Source organism: Cryptotermes secundus, unplaced genomic scaffold (assembly GCF_002891405.2).
Source record: "Cryptotermes secundus unplaced genomic scaffold, Csec_1.0 scaffold181, whole genome shotgun sequence".
NCBI classification, from domain to species: Eukaryota; Metazoa; Arthropoda; class Insecta; order Blattodea; family Kalotermitidae; genus Cryptotermes; species Cryptotermes secundus.
The window spans coordinates 3,815,193-3,834,078 of NW_019723906.1; the positions used below are offsets into that span (position 1 = coordinate 3,815,193).

The 18,886-nt window shown below is 40.6% G+C and overlaps 1 protein-coding gene across 2 annotated transcripts; it reads left to right on the top strand.

The window, feature by feature from the left end:
• Window positions 1-5,623: 5,623 nt before the first annotated feature.
• On the top strand, window positions 5,624-17,227 carry LOC111862015. 2 transcript variants are annotated; one of them, XM_023847049.2, is made up of 6 exons: window positions 5,624-5,696; window positions 7,607-7,740; window positions 8,776-8,866; window positions 12,917-13,002; window positions 14,358-14,511; window positions 16,615-17,227. In XM_023847049.2, exons 2-6 carry the CDS (start codon window positions 7,636-7,638, stop codon window positions 16,821-16,823), a joined length of 645 nt encoding a protein of 214 aa, XP_023702817.1. In that variant the 5' UTR covers window positions 5,624-5,696; window positions 7,607-7,635; the 3' UTR covers window positions 16,824-17,227. The 2 variants fall into 2 exon arrangements, with proteins under 2 accessions (XP_023702817.1, XP_033606420.1); XM_033750529.1 differs by having other exon boundaries at window positions 5,631-5,687.
• Window positions 17,228-18,886: the final 1,659 nt, after the last annotated feature.

Below are 18,886 nucleotides of genomic sequence, written 5' to 3' on the forward strand. Positions count from 1 at the left end.
GCATTTAGCAAGAAGAAGAATCTTTTTACCAGCAAACTGGACTTAAATTTTAGGAAGAAACTAGTGAAATGCTACATTTGGAGCATAGCTCTGTATGGGGCTGAAACATGGACACTTAGGGCAGTAGATCAGAAACATCTGGAAAGTTTCGAAATGTGGTGTTGGAGAAGGATGGAGAAGATCAGTTGGACCGATTATGTGAGAAATGAAGAAGTGTTAATTAGAGTCAGTGAGCAGAGGAATATCCTACATGAAATAAGAAAACGGAAGGCTAATTGGATTGGTCATGTTTTACGCAGAAACTGCCTTCTAAAAGAAGCTATCGAAGGAAAGATAGATGGGCGGATAGAAGTGACAAGAAGACGAGGAAGAAGACGTAAGAAGATGCTGGATGACCTTGGGGACAGAAGAGGATACTGTACTTTGAAGGAGAAAGCTCTAGATCGCATTAAGTGGAGGAATTGTTTTGGAAGAGACTGTGGACCTGTCGTCTTGACAGATTACTGATGATGATGATGATATATATATATATATATATATATATATATATGGAACGCTAACTATAACAGGGTTGTGTTTCGTTGTTGTGTCTCCGCCATTAAGGGAAGAACATAGACTGTAGAGATTTGAGAGGAGCGTGTTGAGACGAATGTTTGGGCCGAAGAGAGGTGAAGTGACATGAGTTTGGAGAAAGATGCACAATGAGGAGCTTCAAAACGTGTACTCTTTATCATACATAATTAGAGTTGATAAAGGCAAGGAGGATGAGATGAACAAGGCATGTAGCACGCACAGAGCATAAGAGGAATGCATATATGATTTTGGTGAGAGATCCAGAAAGAAAGATACTGTTAGGAAGACCTTGACTTAGGTAGCGAGATGATTTTAAAATGTATCTTAGAGAAATAGGATGGGATGATCTTGACCAGATTGATCTGGCTCGTGATATGGGCCAGTTGAGGGCTCTTGTGAAGACGGTGATGTATGTTTGGGTTCCATAAAATCTTTTAAATCTCTTCATAGGCTGAGTAATTGGTGACGTCTAAAGCAGGACTCAGCTCCATGGAGTTAATAAGTTAGTGTTTTCTTGTTAATTAAAGAAAGAAGACTTAAAACACGCAGAATTATCTGTGTGGCGTCAACACTGCCCTTTGGCACATTCTCCGATTTGAATTTAACCTGTATGTGTAAGTACGTCGTCTAGACCGGTTCTCGGTTTCACCCAGTCTCCTATCCCAAAAGTACTTAAAGAAATTTCCCTGGGGTAAAGTGGCCGAGGCCTGAACCTGAACACTCAACTCCATCTAGTGCTAAGATAAAAAATGGTGGAGCTATACCTTCACTCCCCCATATGTCTACATGGCATAGGTAAAAAGTAAGGAAATCAGTGCAACTTTCCTACAGTTGACCAAATATGAATACAGCTTCTTCGTAAAAACAAAATGGTACTGGACATAGCCACTCTCTCTGCCTTACAAAAATGCCATAAACGACAATGCATAGGTCTCTTATTTATTACTTCAAACCTCTAATCATACATAAATTAATAAATGATATAATGATACAAATTCCGTCCCAAGTGCAAACAATATATTATGTGTCCTTGATCTTGCACCTCTACACTACATGTTTCGGCCTCACACGGCCATCATCAGGTGTATAACACTCACGTTGCTATCACACTACACCCAGCCCAAAATTTAACATTTAAAACACTTTCCTTGTTATTATCAACATCTACTTCGTTGATATCTGTCTGGTTTGTAGATTATTTTACACACGTTAATTTTGACGTTCCTGTAGTAGCACTATAAAATCTTTAGTTCTAATTTTAAAATCCTTTAAAATTTTTCTCTAAATTTTAAATTTAAAATTGTTAGGGTTACTCGCCCTATGTCTAAAGTGCTGCAGCGGCTAGTTCTTGTTTCCACACTGTATAGGTGTTATCCTGTGTAGTCTTCCTGTGTGCGTGCCGCTGATGTTGATAATAACAAGGAAAGTGTTTTAAATGTTAAATTTTGGGCTGGGTGCAGTGTGACAGCAACGTGAGTGTTATACACCTGATGATGGCCGTCTGAGGCCGAAACATGTAGTGTAGAGGAGCAAGATCAAGGACACATAATATATTGTTTGCACTTGGGACGGACTTTGTATCATTTTATCATTTATCGTATGGGTGCAGCAGGATGCTTAAATATAGTATTGTATACATAAATTATTCCCCTCAAATGACAGTAGATATATTTTCTTGTGCTCACTGATGTCACAGAATAAATATATAATCACGTTACTTAGTAATAAGGATTATACTTCAGGCCGATTTGCATCTTGTATTTCTTTACATTCCTCATAATGCATTTCGCAAATGTTCCTCAGTGCAAGAATAATGAAGCCAGTTGAAATGAGAGTACAGCAACTGTATTATATCTGAAGGAAAATTTATTTTGTATGTATGAATACATCTACATTTAATTTGGAGACTAAAAATAAATGTAATACAGGGAGATTCTAAATTATTGACGGGGGTTCCGTAGCCTATAATTTTCAAATCGAAATTAATAAAATAATTTGCTCACGGAATATGAAACTGTAACTCAAAAAGTTTTGTGACACATCAAATTAATACTGCAAAATGCTAAATAACTTCAACATGTGCGCCTTCGTGTTCATGAGTCCCGTGGGACTCGGACTCGAGAATGACAGCTCTGGCGAGGACCAGCAGCATTTGTAAACGATAGAACCCTCTTATCATCAAAGAGGGCGCACTACATCAATAAACCCACAGCAGATTAATGAAAATCTCGTCTTTGGCACAAAATCGCGACTTGACACCAAGATAGAGTGGCCGACTTTTCGTCGTTCGTAACATAACTTTGATTTTGACTTTGGTTTAATGGTTTAGTTTAATATAATAATGTCTTTATTGTTTATGAAGTAAAATACCACACACTTTTATTAAAATAAGAAAATAGATAACAATGATCGCGCTTACTCATTAGCTTGTAAAATTAACATGTATTGGAGTGCAATTATTTTCCCGTATGTTCACAAGTACTACCAGCCCATGAAGAAAATACATGTGAAACTAGGTATGATAGATGTATACAAAATTCTGTCGGGCCATTTTGCTGTATATGTTGATTTTGATAAGTTTCAAGGGCCACATAATGAAAATTATAAATTAACCTGAGTGTATTTCTCAAGTTCATTCACATATTGTGATGCAATTTGATACACAGTATTTCTGTCATAATTGTACTATCATGTACTCTATATTCGATTTAATTTTTAAGGCGATTTTATTTAAAAACGTAAATTACTTTTTACCTAGAAGCATATACATTTTAAACTTTTGATAATCTGTTAGAACTTCATGTACAGGAATTATGTTCGTTATGGTATTATGAGTTGCAATACCGTGAAAATTTATTGATGAACAGTAAAATCTCTGAGGTTAACAAACCTGAAAACCCAGGATGACACCGAATACTCCTGTTCCGCAGCTCATCAGACATCATCTGGAAGTTTCACTACCGGAGACACACTGTCTGGCGCCTCCGAACTCGATGTGCGCATTGATTTCTGTCTGAGAAACACTTGTTTGTACAAACCGTGGACTCACATAGTGTCCCGAAGTAACTTCATGGAGCAGAGTCTTCCTCCAGATACTGACACTGGCTCAGCTGCCTCTTATGGAAACCGTCTTCATAACAGCCCTTTACTTACTGCAATCCTGAGCCCGATTAATCAAGTCCTCACCCTGAAGAAAGCAGTCTTCTGGGATTTGGCACCGTGTATATGTGGTGTTAACCGATGTTTCGGAGGAAAGTATCGCCCCCATCTTCAGGGTAGAAGAAAAAGTATAAGAAACGTCGGTTAACACCACATATACACGGTGCCAAATCCCAGAAGACTGCTTTCTTCAGGGTGAGGACTTGATTAATCGGGCTCAGGATTGCAGTAAGNACCCTTCCTCCCGTTTTCTCTAGGCTCCGTTATCCTCTCATCTGATCCCATATCCTCGTAGTCGTCCCGTCCTTTCAAGTTTTCCAAGTCAAATTTGTAAGCATTTCTTATCTCTTCTGTGGCTGTTGCATTCCATGACTATCTTAACTTCCTTGATTTCATAATCCTAATAATATTTGGATAACTAACTAACTAACTAACTCCTTGGAGCCGTGTCTTTGAGAAGTCGCCAATCATTCAGATACTCAGTAATTTTTCAAAATTGTATGGAATTCAAAGTTTCAGTACTACGTTCACAAGAGACCTCCACTTGTCCCTATATAGAGAAGGATGAATCCAGTATATACCGCCCCATCCCATTGATTTAAGATACATTTTAATGTCATCTTCCCACCTACTTTCAGGTCTTCCTAGTGGTCTCTTTGTCGACCACAGTGGCTGCCCACTCTAAGGCATGAACTGTCTTCACCAGCTCGAACACTGAGATTGTAAGTTCGAATCCCACTTAAGGCATGGATGTCTGCGTTTGTGTTACCCTGTATAGGTAGCGGCCTTGCGTCTGGCTGATCCCCCGTCCAGTGAGTCCTAATGACCGCCTAAATTCAAGAATCTGAAGTGAAAGGTAGCGTTTCATCCATGCCCTACGCTCCAACTTAGAACAACAGGAAATATATAGGTAGTAGTATCTTTCATTCTGGCTTACCCACCATAACTCTGAAGGTATTTCTTTTCTCTCCAATGCGTGCTCCATGCTTTGCTCACCTTATCTCTTTGACTTAATCATTTTAGTTGCATTTGGTCAAGTGTAAAAGCTCTTAATAATGACGTTTCCTCTAGCCTCCTATTACTTCATCCCTCCTGAGAGTAAGTACTCGTAAATAACATGACTCACTCACTCACTCACTCATGGAGCTCAGCCCTTCTTGAAGAGCCGCCAATTATACAGCTACTCAAGAATTTCCCAGCAGTTTACGGAACCCGAAAGTTCATTACCGTCTTCACAAGGGCCCTCCACTGGTTCCTATCCTGAAGCAGATCAATCCAATCCATACCATCCCATCCTATCTCTCTAAGATCCATTTTACTATTGTCCACCCACCTACGTCTTGGTCTTCCCAGTGGCCTCTTTTCTTCTGGTTTTTCCACCAATATCCTATATGCATTCCTCTTCTCCCCATTCGTGCTACATGTCCTGCCCACCTCATCCTCATTGACTCCATCATTCTAATTATACTTGAAGAAAAATAATATATGACGAGTACAAATTTTCAAAGTTCCTCATTATGTAATTTTCTTAATTAACCCATAATTTCTTGTGTCTTGGATTCAAATAGTATTATCCGAAGCGTGCTCGTCTTAGGTATCCTCAATTTCTGCTCTCCCCTTAATGTAAAAGGCCATGTATTCAGAAACCTGTTCTAATTTTTGTCGTCTTCAGATTACACTCCAGTATTTCTACAGAGAATGGTGTAGGCATATATTAAGAATACTTCTGTGATACTTTCGAATAAGTATTCATTGTTTCAAAATACAACTTTAAATAATTACGTACAAGTATATCATAAATATTAAAATTGAATTTCATTTGAAAGTGTTGCAAGTTCATTGCAGCTGACTGTACAGTATCTTGCGCAGAAGGGGACAGGCGTTCAGTCTGTGCGGTGATTGCATCTGAGCAAGGAGGAGGCATCGCTGTGACCAAGTTCCAACTTCAGATCCGGGTGACAAACGTACTTATTTTATAAAAGAATTATCATGATATGATTGTAATTTAAGTAATGATTACTTCTTAAACATACAGCAATACTTTACAGTGAAAATATACGTAATTACTCTTGTGATTAAAGAAACTACATTTTTATTGCTATAGTGCTAGATCAGTATTATTATTATTACCGTATTTACGCTTGTATAGGCCGCACATTTTTTGCCAAAAATTCAAGAGGAAAACTGGGGTGCGGCTTATATTCGAAATATTCGAAATCACACTTCATTTAAAAAAAATTATATTCATAATTAGTAATACAGGGTGTTCTACTCCTGAAATAATATTCCAAGAAAATTATTTTTTCTATAATTTCTGTCTGAAAATTGTGCTGCGGCCTATACACGCACGCGGCCTATACATGCGTAAATACGGTATTTTTACTATTATTAGTGTGGTCAGACTGAGCCCACTTGGTACTGCAGACACTATTGACCTATTGTACCAGTTTCATATGATACATGATGGTGACTGTGAAGCAATTGGTAGGATGAAGATTGGCAGAAGAAACCGAAGTACTCGGAGAAAACCTGCCCCAGAGCCACTTTGCCCACTACAAATTCCACATGACCAGACTCGGGCTAGAACCCGGGCCGCCACTGTGGGAAGCCAGCGACTAAACTCTTGAGCTATGGCGCGGCCTTAAATGACTAGAGTCCAGATTTTGCTGTTGCTTCTGACACGGCAGATATTACATTATGTTATTTAATATTTTGAAATGATTATAATCATTATAATCATATAATCATTTCATACTGAAGTTTAAATAATTATTTAAACTTCAGTATGAAAATAATAATTATCATTCCTGCTTTGTTCTCCGGAGGTCTTGCTTTCAAATCTTATCCTCAATACAGACATACTCAGAGATAATATGCAGTAATATCAGTCCCTGTAGGAAGATATCGAGGTAATGCCTAACATTAGTCCAGTGCTCCTTCCGTCCTTACCTCCATGTCAGTATTTACTAGTCATTCTGTCATTGGACACTATATATTCTGAGCTAGGCATCGTTAGGTAAGTTATAAATAAATTTAAATATCTTAAGTCTGTGTTGAAGATTTCTGATTATCTTCAAACGAATGAATATCGCCCAGGCAGAAGGAATTTGCAAAATACATCAGTATAATCTGAATAGCACTGAAGTGTGAGTTATTGAAAGTGCTGCTAAGTAAACAATAAAGAAATAAGTGTGGAAATGGACATGAATATAATTTATGGAGAACCATTCAACTAACTGACAGGTCTACATATAGGAAATCAATTATTGAACTAAATAATAATGTATGCAGTACATTTTAAACGTACCACGAGTTTACATCCACGGAATGGTATCGCGCCGAGGTCGTAGAATATTGTGAAATAACACCTGAAAACCGAATAGTGGAGCCAGAGTAGACGTCCATTCCTAGGCAACGACTCGACGGCGATGAATACGCGCACAACAATAGAAGAACTCGTTTCTAGGCAACAGATCGGTAAACACACAGAAATAGGGATATTGTTGGAAACAGTGTTTTCTCTTAAGTCCGTGCAAATTTGTTATGAATAAGAGTTGCGGAGTTCCAAGTGAGAAGTTATTTGAGAACTGAGGAGGCGGCAGTCGAAGATGATGTAGAAGAGAAGACGTAGCGAATCCTAATGATCTGTAACGGGAGTAGGTCAGAGATAGCTCAGTGTTACTCGTACTTAAGAGCTGAATGTGTCAATAAATCAAATCATTTAATCCAAAATCCCGTCTAATAAGTCAGACACCCCTAAAAATATGACAATATCCTAAACCCAAGCTGATATCCATTTCACGTGTTTTTTAAGAATATGTTTGTGGTATATTCCTAATTGCATCAAAATAATAATCAGTTTTCTTTCTTCAAGGTTCTGGTTGCGGGGGATAGCCTGAAATCATGACATTGACAATAAAGTGTGTTCCATTGGTACCGAACTACAATTTCTGCTGCTGTTCCTGCAGCTTGAAGACTGGAATCCTCGTCATGGCTGCGATTGGACTGGTATGATCCCTTCTGTCACCACACCATACTAGAATCACTATCACCATTTTCAGTTTCGCGATTATCACAATCTACGTCGGGATTCTTTTTTCATTCGTATGAACGTCTAAATCGTTTCTGATGATGCATCATCACCGCGTTGTTATTAATAGAAAGTTAAATAAATTATACTTTAATATATAATAGGAGGGGCACGCAGTGGCATAATTGGTTGATGAACTATGATACAAGTCGGAAGGTAGCGGGTTCGAATCCCGACGAGGTCATTGGATTTTTTTCCGACCGCACTATGGCCCTAGGTTCGACTGAGTTTCTAACAGAAATGAGTACCAGGAATCTTCCTTCGGGCAAGGCTGACAACCTTCCCGCCATCTGTTATTTTCTAGACAAAATGTGGGAGCTTCGACGTCTCACAACCCTATGGGGCTTTACGGCTTGTTGCAGGGATAGCTTTACCTTTTCAGTACAAAATAAGAACAAAAATCTCGTTGAACATGCTGAACTTTCTTCCTTAATTTTCCCTGCTTAAGATGTGAGATACCGTCGAAGACCAAAATAATATTATAAACCTTTGTAGTTGAAATACGTAACCCTTGCGAGTCGGGATAGCTCAGTCGCTATAGTGACAGATTAAGTGTCTGACGGTCGAGAAGCTGGCTTCCATTCCCGCCAAGAGAGAAAGGTGCTTCTTTCCGCTACAACGTCTTGACCGGCACTTTGGCCCATCCTGCCTACAATCCGATGGTTATCCGGGACCCTGTCCCTAGGTTAAAGGGTGTCAGAGCATGAAGCTGACCACTCGCCTCCATCTAATGCTGAGGTTAAGAATGGTGGAGATATAACTGTACCCCCACCCCCACAACATATTATTTAATTAATTAAGCACGCGGACTAGCTTACCATTTTGCCCTTTCTTACCTTACAATGTAGCACTTGGTACGGATATGGTTAAGGGACTATACTCGTATTTCCGTTATTTTGTATTCCCTGGAGACCCTACCTAGGCCTGCAATGTATTCTTGTCTCCTTTCACAGCTGTCTGAAGCAGCGGATGGTATTCGAGCCCTGGTCAAATTGTCGTATTGCGAGGAAGAGAACCCTGCAAATGCTTCGCTCTTTCCGACAGGTAACGTAGACACATTAAGCTCTGTCTGTAATTAGTGTAGCTAATTATTAGTGTTGTGTGCTGCTTGTAATGATATATCGATGATTTAAGTTGTGAGATATTCACAGCAACGTTTGTTGTTTGTTGTTCGGATATTGGCTTTTCGGAGAAGCACGCTGTCTCCTTCTCCAAGATTGAAGTGTCTGATTCCTCAAATCCAGACAGCGTGTTCTTCCGAAACGTCGATGCACGCCCATGAGAACTGCATGCGTTACAACTAGCAGAAACACTATCCAGTCCTCTACCATATTTCAGTATTCTGTAAATGTATGGAAAGAAATTTCGGAAGCAATTTGAAGGCTCTATTTTGTGTTGAAGTGGTTGGTACTTTTTTTTTGTTGTTTCTTTGGGGTGGGATGACATTGAGTCCACATGGTAAAAATAAGTAAAGTTGTCACTGTGCTTAACTAATTAAGCACTGCGCCAAGAAGGCGTATGGGGGATTTGATGTATAGATCCACATTTTCTTGACCTCGGCAGTAGCTGAAGGTGAGTGGTCAGCTTTATGTCCCGGAAAAAGAGCCCCCGGTATCCATTGGACAGGAGCTTGGGTTGACCCCAGAGCCGGTCTGGACGACATGGAGAAAAGAAAGTTCTTGACCCTACCGAGACTCAAACTCCGACCCCTCGGTCGTCCAACCTGTAGACAGTCACTATACCGACGGAGCTATCCCGGTTCTGTGTACGTCGGTAATTATTGGCCTACTGTACCAGCCCCGGATGATAATGATGATGAATATGGGGCAGTCAGTGAAATGAGAATTGGCAGGGGACACCGAAGTACTCAGAGAAAACCTGTCCCACTGCCACTTAGTCCGCCACAAATCCCACATGATCTGACCTGGGCTCGAACCCGGGCCGATGCTGTAGGAAGCCTGCCACTAACCCCCTGAGTTATTACACAGCCTCTGGGTTTTATTAATCAGGTTGTTTCCTTAAGGCGGTTCGCTTTATAAACTTCATAAACTATTTTGTGTGTGTGTTTGGCTTGATTTTATAAAGCTGAAGTCTCAAAACTGGCGTCATATTTAGTCCGTTCCTGTATTATGTTTATGCTGTATAATTTGAGAATTTAAGTTTCGGAAAACTGGGTGCACCAAAATAACATTATTTTAAGTGAAGTTTAGAATAGCAAAATTTAAATTATAATTTTTCTAAGATATTGGAAGTTAGACTTGAAAGGATTCTGACAATGGTGTATACTGTACTTCTTTTGGCTTATTTTGGACTTCACCCATCGTCCGGTATATAAAAGACAAAAAAAAACACGACGTTTCGGAGACTGGATCTGTCTCCGTCTTCAGGTGGATAGGGAAGGGTAAACCTACTCAGTTGGGCCCACTGGTCCAGTGACTGAGACTAGCTCTTTCTAAGGGGCCCAAATGAGTAGGTTTACCCTTCCCTATCCACCTGAAGACGGAGACAGATCCAGTCTCCGAAACGTCGTTTTTTTTTTGTCTTTTATATACCGGACGATGGGTGAAGTCCAAAATAAGCCAAAAGAAGTATAATGGAAGTTCCTTGCGGAACCCTTGCCTTCAGTTAGTTGAGCCTCGGGGTTCCACAGAACACCGTTTGGGAAACACAGTCCTAGCCGAAAATATCGCCTCAAACAATGCATTGCCACTTACGAAGTCACGTGACCTGCATTGTTATTATGTTGAAGCCCCATGCGCTTGTAAGGGTAACTTTACGATTATTTCTGTATCGTCCGCCGTCTATTCCATGTTTTATTGTCTTCATTGCTCCTTGTTCCGGTATTTGTATCAAACTTTCTGAATTCGTTGACTACATTTTTCTTCCTACATTTTCATTGCGTCTCGAATATATTTAAGAAAAAAATTTTGCTAGCGGCACTGTGTTACAGGACGGAACGTCGCGGGTTCGGTTCCCATTGAGATCATTAGATTTTTCATTTGACCTAATCCTTCCAGCCGCACTATGGCCCTGGAGGTTAACTCAGCCTCTAACAGAAATGAGTACCAAGAAAACTCCTGGGTGTAAAGGGCGGTTAGCCGGCGCGTAAAGCTGACAACCTCACCGCCACCCGTGAACAGATTGTCTAGAAAATGTAAGATCCTCGACGTCTCACAACCCTATGGGGCGCCACGGCCTGTCACAGGGACATATTGACCTTATTTATAGCTTTCTTAGCAACACATCCTTTGATGACGTATCAAAAAATTTCCGTGAAATTGAGTTCTGTATCACAAAGCGACAGCCGAGAAGGGGTGTGGTCAAATCAGCTCACATCAAACCTGCCATTATAACCTCGTGTAATACAGAAGTGCGTTAGTTATAGTACATCACCCCCACTCACTCGATCATGGAGCTGAGCCTTCCTTGAGAAGCCGCCAATTGTGGAACGACTCAAGGACTTCCCAGCATTTTATGGAACCAGAAGGTTCATTGTCGTGTTCATTGGTCCCTATCCTGAGCCAGATCAATTCAATCTATATTATCTCATCCTATCTCTCTAAGATCCATTTTAATATTGTCCACCCACCTACGCCTTGGTCTTCCTTGTGGTCTCTTTCCATCTGGTTTTTCCATCAATAACCTACATGCATTCCTCTTCTCCCACTAATGCTATATGCCCTGCCCATCTCATTCTCCTCGACTTCGTCATTCTAACTATACTTGGCGAAGTGTATAAGTTATGAAGTTCCTCATTGTGCAGGTATAGTACATCACCCTTCTGCCCACAGTAAAGTGTAAACACTACCCGGATATTTAATTCCATATTCCTCCGCAAGCGAAATCCAGAGGTCAGGCGTAAATGTATATTTTCAAATTAGGCGCTGTGTTTCCAATCGGCCTTTCAGCTCCAATTTCATCCTTACGTAGATGCCCCACTGCTCTCCTGTCGTGAGCGAAACAGCCCTCTGATGCAACAGCTAGTTGCAATTATTTGTTATTGGGTCCAGTGATCAACACAAAAATTGTAGGGCTTTAGAAAATCAGGTTCATCCGTTCATCTTTTCCCAGTAGCATTTCAAAGCCCTCAGACAACAGTCAATATCTAACACAATATTGGTAAGTATAACGAAGCCCCGTTGTCGAGATGTCTCTGAACTATTATACAGTTCAATATCAGCAAGTGAAAAAAGGTAAAGTTTTTCCTGGTCCTAATTAAGTAACCTCTATGCCGTGAAGACTTATGGTGAATGGAGGTATAGCTACATCATCCTTGATCTCGACACCAGAGTGATATAAGTATGTTATATTTTAGCGTCCTGTTGCACTGACTCATGTCCATGGTTTATGCTAACCGTCTTACAGTGTATACAATTTTTCACCTTATTCTTCACTTCCACACTACATGTTTCAGCACTCAGGTGTCTTTATGCACGTTAGATTATTGTACTGCATGCCATGATGTCTTCATTCTAAAATGACTAAAATCTGTATTCGTCATATAGGACGATGAATTCTAAATAATAAAACTTTTCAGGATTCATCCTACGTCGCACTCAAACACGTGAATTACGCCAATCCTCTTTTATGTGAGCATTCTTCCTACATATATTTGTGTATCGTGTTCTGTCTTGTATTTTGCTCCTGTTACTGCATGCGTTGTACTGCTGGGTATGTGACGAATACAGATTTTAGTCATTTTAGAATGAAGACATCATGGCATGCAGTACAATAATCTAACGTGCATAAAGACACCTGAGTGCTGAAACATGTAGTGTGGAAGTGAAGAATAAGGTGAAAAAGTGTATACACTGTAAGACGGTTAGCATAAACCAGGGATATAAGTAGTCAGCTTCAATCCCCGGCTGCTTTATCCCCAAGGAAGAAGCGCCAGGTACTCATTTTCTGGTCCATAGAGCCAGTCTGGACGCTGTGAAGCGGAGAAAAATCTCTTGCCCCTACCGTGAATTGAACCCCGGCAGACAAGCCCGTAGCCCGTCCCTAATACCGACTGAGCTATCGCGTCTCTTATCAGCAAATAGCGTATGCGATTCTTCTATGCAGCTTTGCAAATTGTGTTTATTCATATTACAGACTCCAGAGAAGTTCTCGTGACCAGATTTGCCGGATACGTGGTGCATGGCTTCGTCCATGGGCTTCTCATATATGGTGTATGGAACGTAAGTGATTCATTGTGGCATTAAGAAGCATAAAGGCAACCGTCTTCTAGTATAAATCCGTGGTCTGTAGTCCGCAAGCGAACCACACTGACCGAACGACCGCCGCTTGTCAGCGAAGTTAGTGCTAACTTTTGCAGATGGAGAGTGTCACGTGGTCAGCGCAACGGATCCCCACAGCCGTTAATCTCGGCTTTCTAGACCGTCTTCTTATATGAGATTAAGAAATATTGAAACATTATTCGTGGAAATTATTACAGGCTTCCAAACCATAAATATTTGTCCATCGGTCCGTTCTTTCTCTCTGCCTCAAAAACCATTCCGGTGCATGGTTTTTATGATAAACTGTTGAGTCTGTGACCCCCAAGATGTTTCCAACTTGTCGTAGTGGAGGGGGTTGCGTGACTCTGAGACCTGGAGAGCTATGTCGGCGGTAGTTTAACTACCAGTAGGATCACCCATGCCGGAAAGTCAAAGGGTAGAGCCAAGACTAAGAGACATGCCCTGGTCCCACAGGTTTGGGGTTAAGCATAATGCTCACAACCTCATCCTGAAAAAATAATTTTGTTCAGAAACCTAACAACCAGCCTTGGGTCATCATGCGTGGATCCATTCCTATGCCAGCACGTATTGGTTGTGGAGATTGGTTGTAGAGGAGGCCAAGGCTCACCCAGGGCTGTAGCGCCGAGTGGTAGGTAGGTATTGAATTTGTGCTTTCAATGTTTCGCCCCTAAGCTAGATGATTGAAATAAGCAAGGCTTCGTAGATACGACTTAAATGTACTAAACAGTTAATAAAGACAAATTTTTACAATGAATTTTGTTACCAATAAGTTCATGGGCAAAGTTAAAAACTCTGCATTATTTTTAAATATTACAATCAGAAATATATATAATATATTTAAATCATTTCTGCGATATATATATAAAACTTTTTTTGTTAATTTAGTATATTTACATATAACCTAAATGTGTTCTCTTCACCATAACTGAGGTATCCTCGCATGTATGAAGACTTGAGGCTGTTTATTACTCTGATATGGCAAAGGGCAGTACTTCTACATGGGCACATAAAACATAACCTCTTCTTCCGAAATCTGTCATAGATATTATTGAAGTCCTAGCGAAACGAATATATTTCTATACAGGAAAGACGATTGAGAATTGTGTATTCAGTGTAATTTGTGCATGAAAACGCAGGCTTTTGCAAGGCAATGTTATTTCTCACCCTCAGATTGACAGTTTGTTGCAACTGATCATTTCAGAATTTCCATGTCACATTTCTTTCATATTTAATTCATTAAGAACATTGTATCCATTCGGGACAGAGAAGTGATTATTTTCTTTATTTATTTTCAGGAGAAACCTGTACTTATGCTGCCGTACATATTGATTCAATTTATCGTTATAATTATTGTTATCATATTCCTCTTTGTCGTAATCATAGTCCTCTTCCGCGAGGCGATGATCGGCTACGGTATTCTGACGCTGCTGATTGGAGGACTGGTAACAGGTAAGCTTGTGAATAAGATCCTTCTTTTTTTATTGCTAGTGGGGTGCGAACTAAGTCCCTTGTACTGCGGCCACTTCTGGCCTATTGTACCAGCCCCAGATGATAGGTGAGGGTGATTGTGGAGCAATTGGTGGAATGAAGATTGGCAGTGGAAACCGAAGTACTCTGAGAAAACCTGCCCCAGCGACACTTTGTCCACCACAAATCCCACTTGACCAGACCCCGGGATCGAGCCCGAGCCGCCACGGTGGGAAGCTAGCGACTAACCACTTGAGCTATGGCGGAACATTACAGTACTGTAGATATGTTAATTATTTGTGGCCAAACCGCGGTCTCCTTACTTCAGTCATCAGAAAATCATCTCTCATAACAGTAACACATAATTTTGTTCAGTCTGAGGCTCTCGCGAGTGTGGTTTTGAAGAGTACGAACTTCAGAGTCGTAACGCCGTGTAGTGTGGTGAAAATCCCAGGTTTCAAAAGAAAATATCACCTGCGTTTTCATGTTCTAACAGTTAATCAGCTTGCTGCCTGCTGTTGTTCTCTTGCTCGATATACTTTTACCCTGAAGATGGGGTCGATATGTTCCTCCGAAATGAGAGGCTGTCTCTAAACTACACGGCATTGCAACCCAGAATTCGGTACCCTTCTCTTTCCATTTTATTTCTAATACACGTCGAATGAGAGAGAAAATGAAAAGAATATATTATTGAATTTTTTAAAAGTTTGTGTTTATTTAGCGCTGACCCGTATTTGAGCAGCCTGTATCCTTTAATGGTTAAGTACAATTTCTTTTAATTTATAGTACTGAGGCTGTTACGAGGTGAAAATTTGAGATTGTGTTCTACACGCCGCCACAATCCACAAAATACACGTAATATTAATCTTTTGGTTTATAATTTGAGATACTATCCCGAAAGCTGCCTGCATAGCCAAAGTAAAACCATGGAAACCTCAATCAGGATAGACGGTGTTGGGGCAGAGATTCGAAATTTTGACCACGCGAATACAAGTTAGAAGCTTTACAGTGTGAGAACATTGTATCCACCCGCTCCGTGAAACTCTTCCATCCGTACTCAGATACATGCATAGCCTATGTGGTGGGTAGCAGTATACCGTAAAAAACAAACAAAACAAACTCCGTGGTTTTGGTCCGCAAGCGAACTATACCGACCGAGCGATCGTCGCTTGTTGGCAAAGTTAGTGCTAACTTTAGTGGCTAGAGGGTGTCGCGTGGTCAGCGTAATGAATCCCCACAGCCGTTAATCTGGGTTTAGTTATTTCCTTGAAATACTAATCAGTTATCCTCGCGAGGCTGAGTGGACCCCGTTCCAGGCCCACTACTTCTCAGAAAATCTGCTAACACTGGGAACTGAACCCGGACCTCTGGATCTGTAGCCAGGAACCCTGACCACTAGACCACAGAGGCTGTCAGTATATATATATATATGTAACCCTAACGCACTCTGTTAGCATAAAATATGACCACAATTTCACATGGATTCGGTGAATAAGTCAACCCGTGAATATGTGCCTTAGAAGTTTTGTAATCAGACGAAGAAACATTGACGCAATAATTTACGTGCAGAATTAATGAGAGCGGTACACTTGTCCGCATAATTCGTTGAATAGGCAACATTCATTATGAAAATATTATTAACTTGGTTCGTTAGGCATATGAGCAACACAACATTAAGAAGAAAGCAGTCTTCTGGGATTTGGCACCGTGTATATGTGGTGTTAACCGACGTTTCGGAGGAACGTATCTCCTCCNACAACCTATAAGTGAATGAGCTGATTGGTGTACAGTATAAAAGCTAATTGCACACTCTTCATGGCGTGAGAAGAATAAACATCCAGTGATATTCCCCTCAGTTCCTTAGATCTGGTGGCCAAATTCTTTTGAGTTTTCGATTTTGGTGAGGTTGAAGTAGTGGTTGAAGAAGTGGGTTGGAGTGATTTTCTAGTTTGTTGAAGTACTTGGTGCTGTTTTCTCGGATGACTTCTGTTAAGTAAGGAGTTTTTAGATTTGTATGTAGTGTGTGGTTGGATACATACCATGGTGCGTTCGTGATGGTTCGGAGTATTTCATCAATTGTTTCAGCGTTCGTGGCGTACCTGTGGGCCGGAGTGTATACATACTACCGACAGTTGGAAGAGAGAAAGATGGAGCTGGCACCGCAAAACACAACTCAGATCCTGGTCTACGAGAAACCTCCCGAGGAAGAAACAATTATAAATCCAGATGAAATTAGAAATGCGTATACACAGATAGAACGTAACATCCAGCAAGGTCATCCACAAGCTGTATAAGGGCAATCACCTGGAAGCAATATATAAAGTAGTTTGTTCCATTATTTCTGTTGCTAAACTGAAAAGTTTCTGTGTAACACTTTGCTTGGAGGAGCATTGGAGCGTGATAATAATTATTCAATACTATCATCTTAGAACTTCCCGGAAATCGTTGAGACGCTCAGGCTGAAATGTCGGAAGCTCCTCCCCCCGAGTCCTTCCGTGCAGCTTCTGACTGCTAGCGGAACCGACAAACCCGTATACATTATAAGTGAAAACCACTTACATCCCAGATGAAGCTGGAAATCTTCACCTTTGTTCCACTAACATCCATGTTCCCTCTGTATAACGTTTACATTCATACTTTTTTATTGCTAGTGGGGTGGGACTAAGTCCCTTGTACTGCGGCCACTTCTGGCCTATTGTACTAGCCCCAGGTGATAGGTGAGGGTGATTGTGGAGCAATTGGTGGAATGAAGATTTTTCAATTGACCTAATCCTCCCAGCTGCATTATAGCCCGAGGGTCAATTCGGCCTCTAACAGAAATGAGTACCAGGAATCTTGTTGGGGGTTAAGGGGGCCGGCAAGTAATTTTGACAACCTCACCGTCATTTGTGAGCCGATTGTCTAGAAAATGTGGGAGCCTCGACGTCTTGGCCTCAACTGCCTGTTACAGGAATAGCTTTACAATTTTTTTTACCGATTTCAGTAGTTTTATGGGCACATATGTCATTACCTCACAGAAGCATTCAGCAAAAGAAGAAAAGCACATATGGCACCATCCAACATAAGACTGAAGTTCTATACTGACGACAATAGAAGCGAGGACATCAAATTGCAAAACATTCTTAATATATATTGGATTTGTGTTCATTTCCCTGACGAACTAACAACCTCTATGACATACGGGGGCTTACTTAATGTTTTACAGAAGCAAGGTTGCAACGGGTCTAAATTCTTCAAAGAACTTATAGAAAAATAAATAATGTACCTTATAGTTATATTTCGGCTATTTGAATGCCTTAAAGTACTCAAATGCTTTTGTTACTTTCTTTTTTAAGTTTCTCATTTAGAGATGAGACCGACTCTATGGCCTAGTGGTCAGAGTTCCTGGCCACAGATCCAGAGGTCCCGGGTTCGATTCCCGGCACTATCATGTTTTCTGAGAAGTAGATGACTTTGAACGGTGTTCACTCAGCCTCATGAGGATAACTGAGGTGCTATTTCGAGGAAATAATGACTCCGATCTAGAAAACCTACATTAACGGCCGTGGGGATTTGTTGCGCTGAAGACGCGACACTCTCTATCCGCAAGTTGGAATTAACTTCACCGACAAGCGGCAGTCGTTCGGTCGGTATAGTTCGCCTGCGGACTACCGGCCATGGGATGGATAACGAATGTAAAACATTTATGGATATAGTATCGGTGGGGGATACCGAAATGCTGGGAGGTAGCTCACTCCAATGCCACTTCGTCCACCACAAATTCCACATGATTCGAACTGGGATAAAACCCGGGCAGGCGCAGTGGGAAACCGGGTTAATTAACTGATTCGTACTACAAACCCACAATACGTGTAGGTACAATGGAAATATTGAGTAAGCTTGTTTAGTTTTTTGACAATAATATATTGTTTACACCCACTCAGCCACTGTAGTCTTTGCACTACAGATTTACAAACTCATGGTCTACGAGCCAAAAGTGGTCCGCGAGACAATTTCAAGTGGTCTGCCCCATCTTGAATGAAAAAGTGACTTCAACTTATCACACTGAATTCATGTTAATTGATGTTATATTTAATTTACGAATATATACAAATAAAATAGGTGGTTTGCAAGGAAAAATCATTAAAATAACTTTTGTCCAAATACGTGGGTGTAAATTTGGACTAAATGTCATGTCGTTCATTCCGAAATTCTCAGAATATTTTGTTTAATCTTCGGATGATTCACCAAAGAGAATACACGTAGTAAGCAGTCCGTTGTCCACAGAGTTTGGTAACCCCTGCTCTCCATGAAGATTGTAATTAGCAACGTAATACTGTGGTAGTTGAATCTTAATGAAACATTTCTAAAATACAGT

Bases quoted from the DNA above. Each gene is read 5' to 3' on its own strand.
- LOC111862015 (XM_023847049.2), top strand. From the start codon at position 7,636: ATGACATTGACAATAAAGTGTGTTCCATTGGTACCGAACTACAATTTC. The intron at 8,867-12,916 runs GTAACGTAGACA...TTCATATTACAG, and splicing joins TGCTTCGCTCTTTCCGACAG to ACTCCAGAGAAGTTCTCGTG. The intron at 14,512-16,614 runs GTAAGCTTGTGA...CAATTGTTTCAG, and splicing joins GATTGGAGGACTGGTAACAG to CGTTCGTGGCGTACCTGTGG.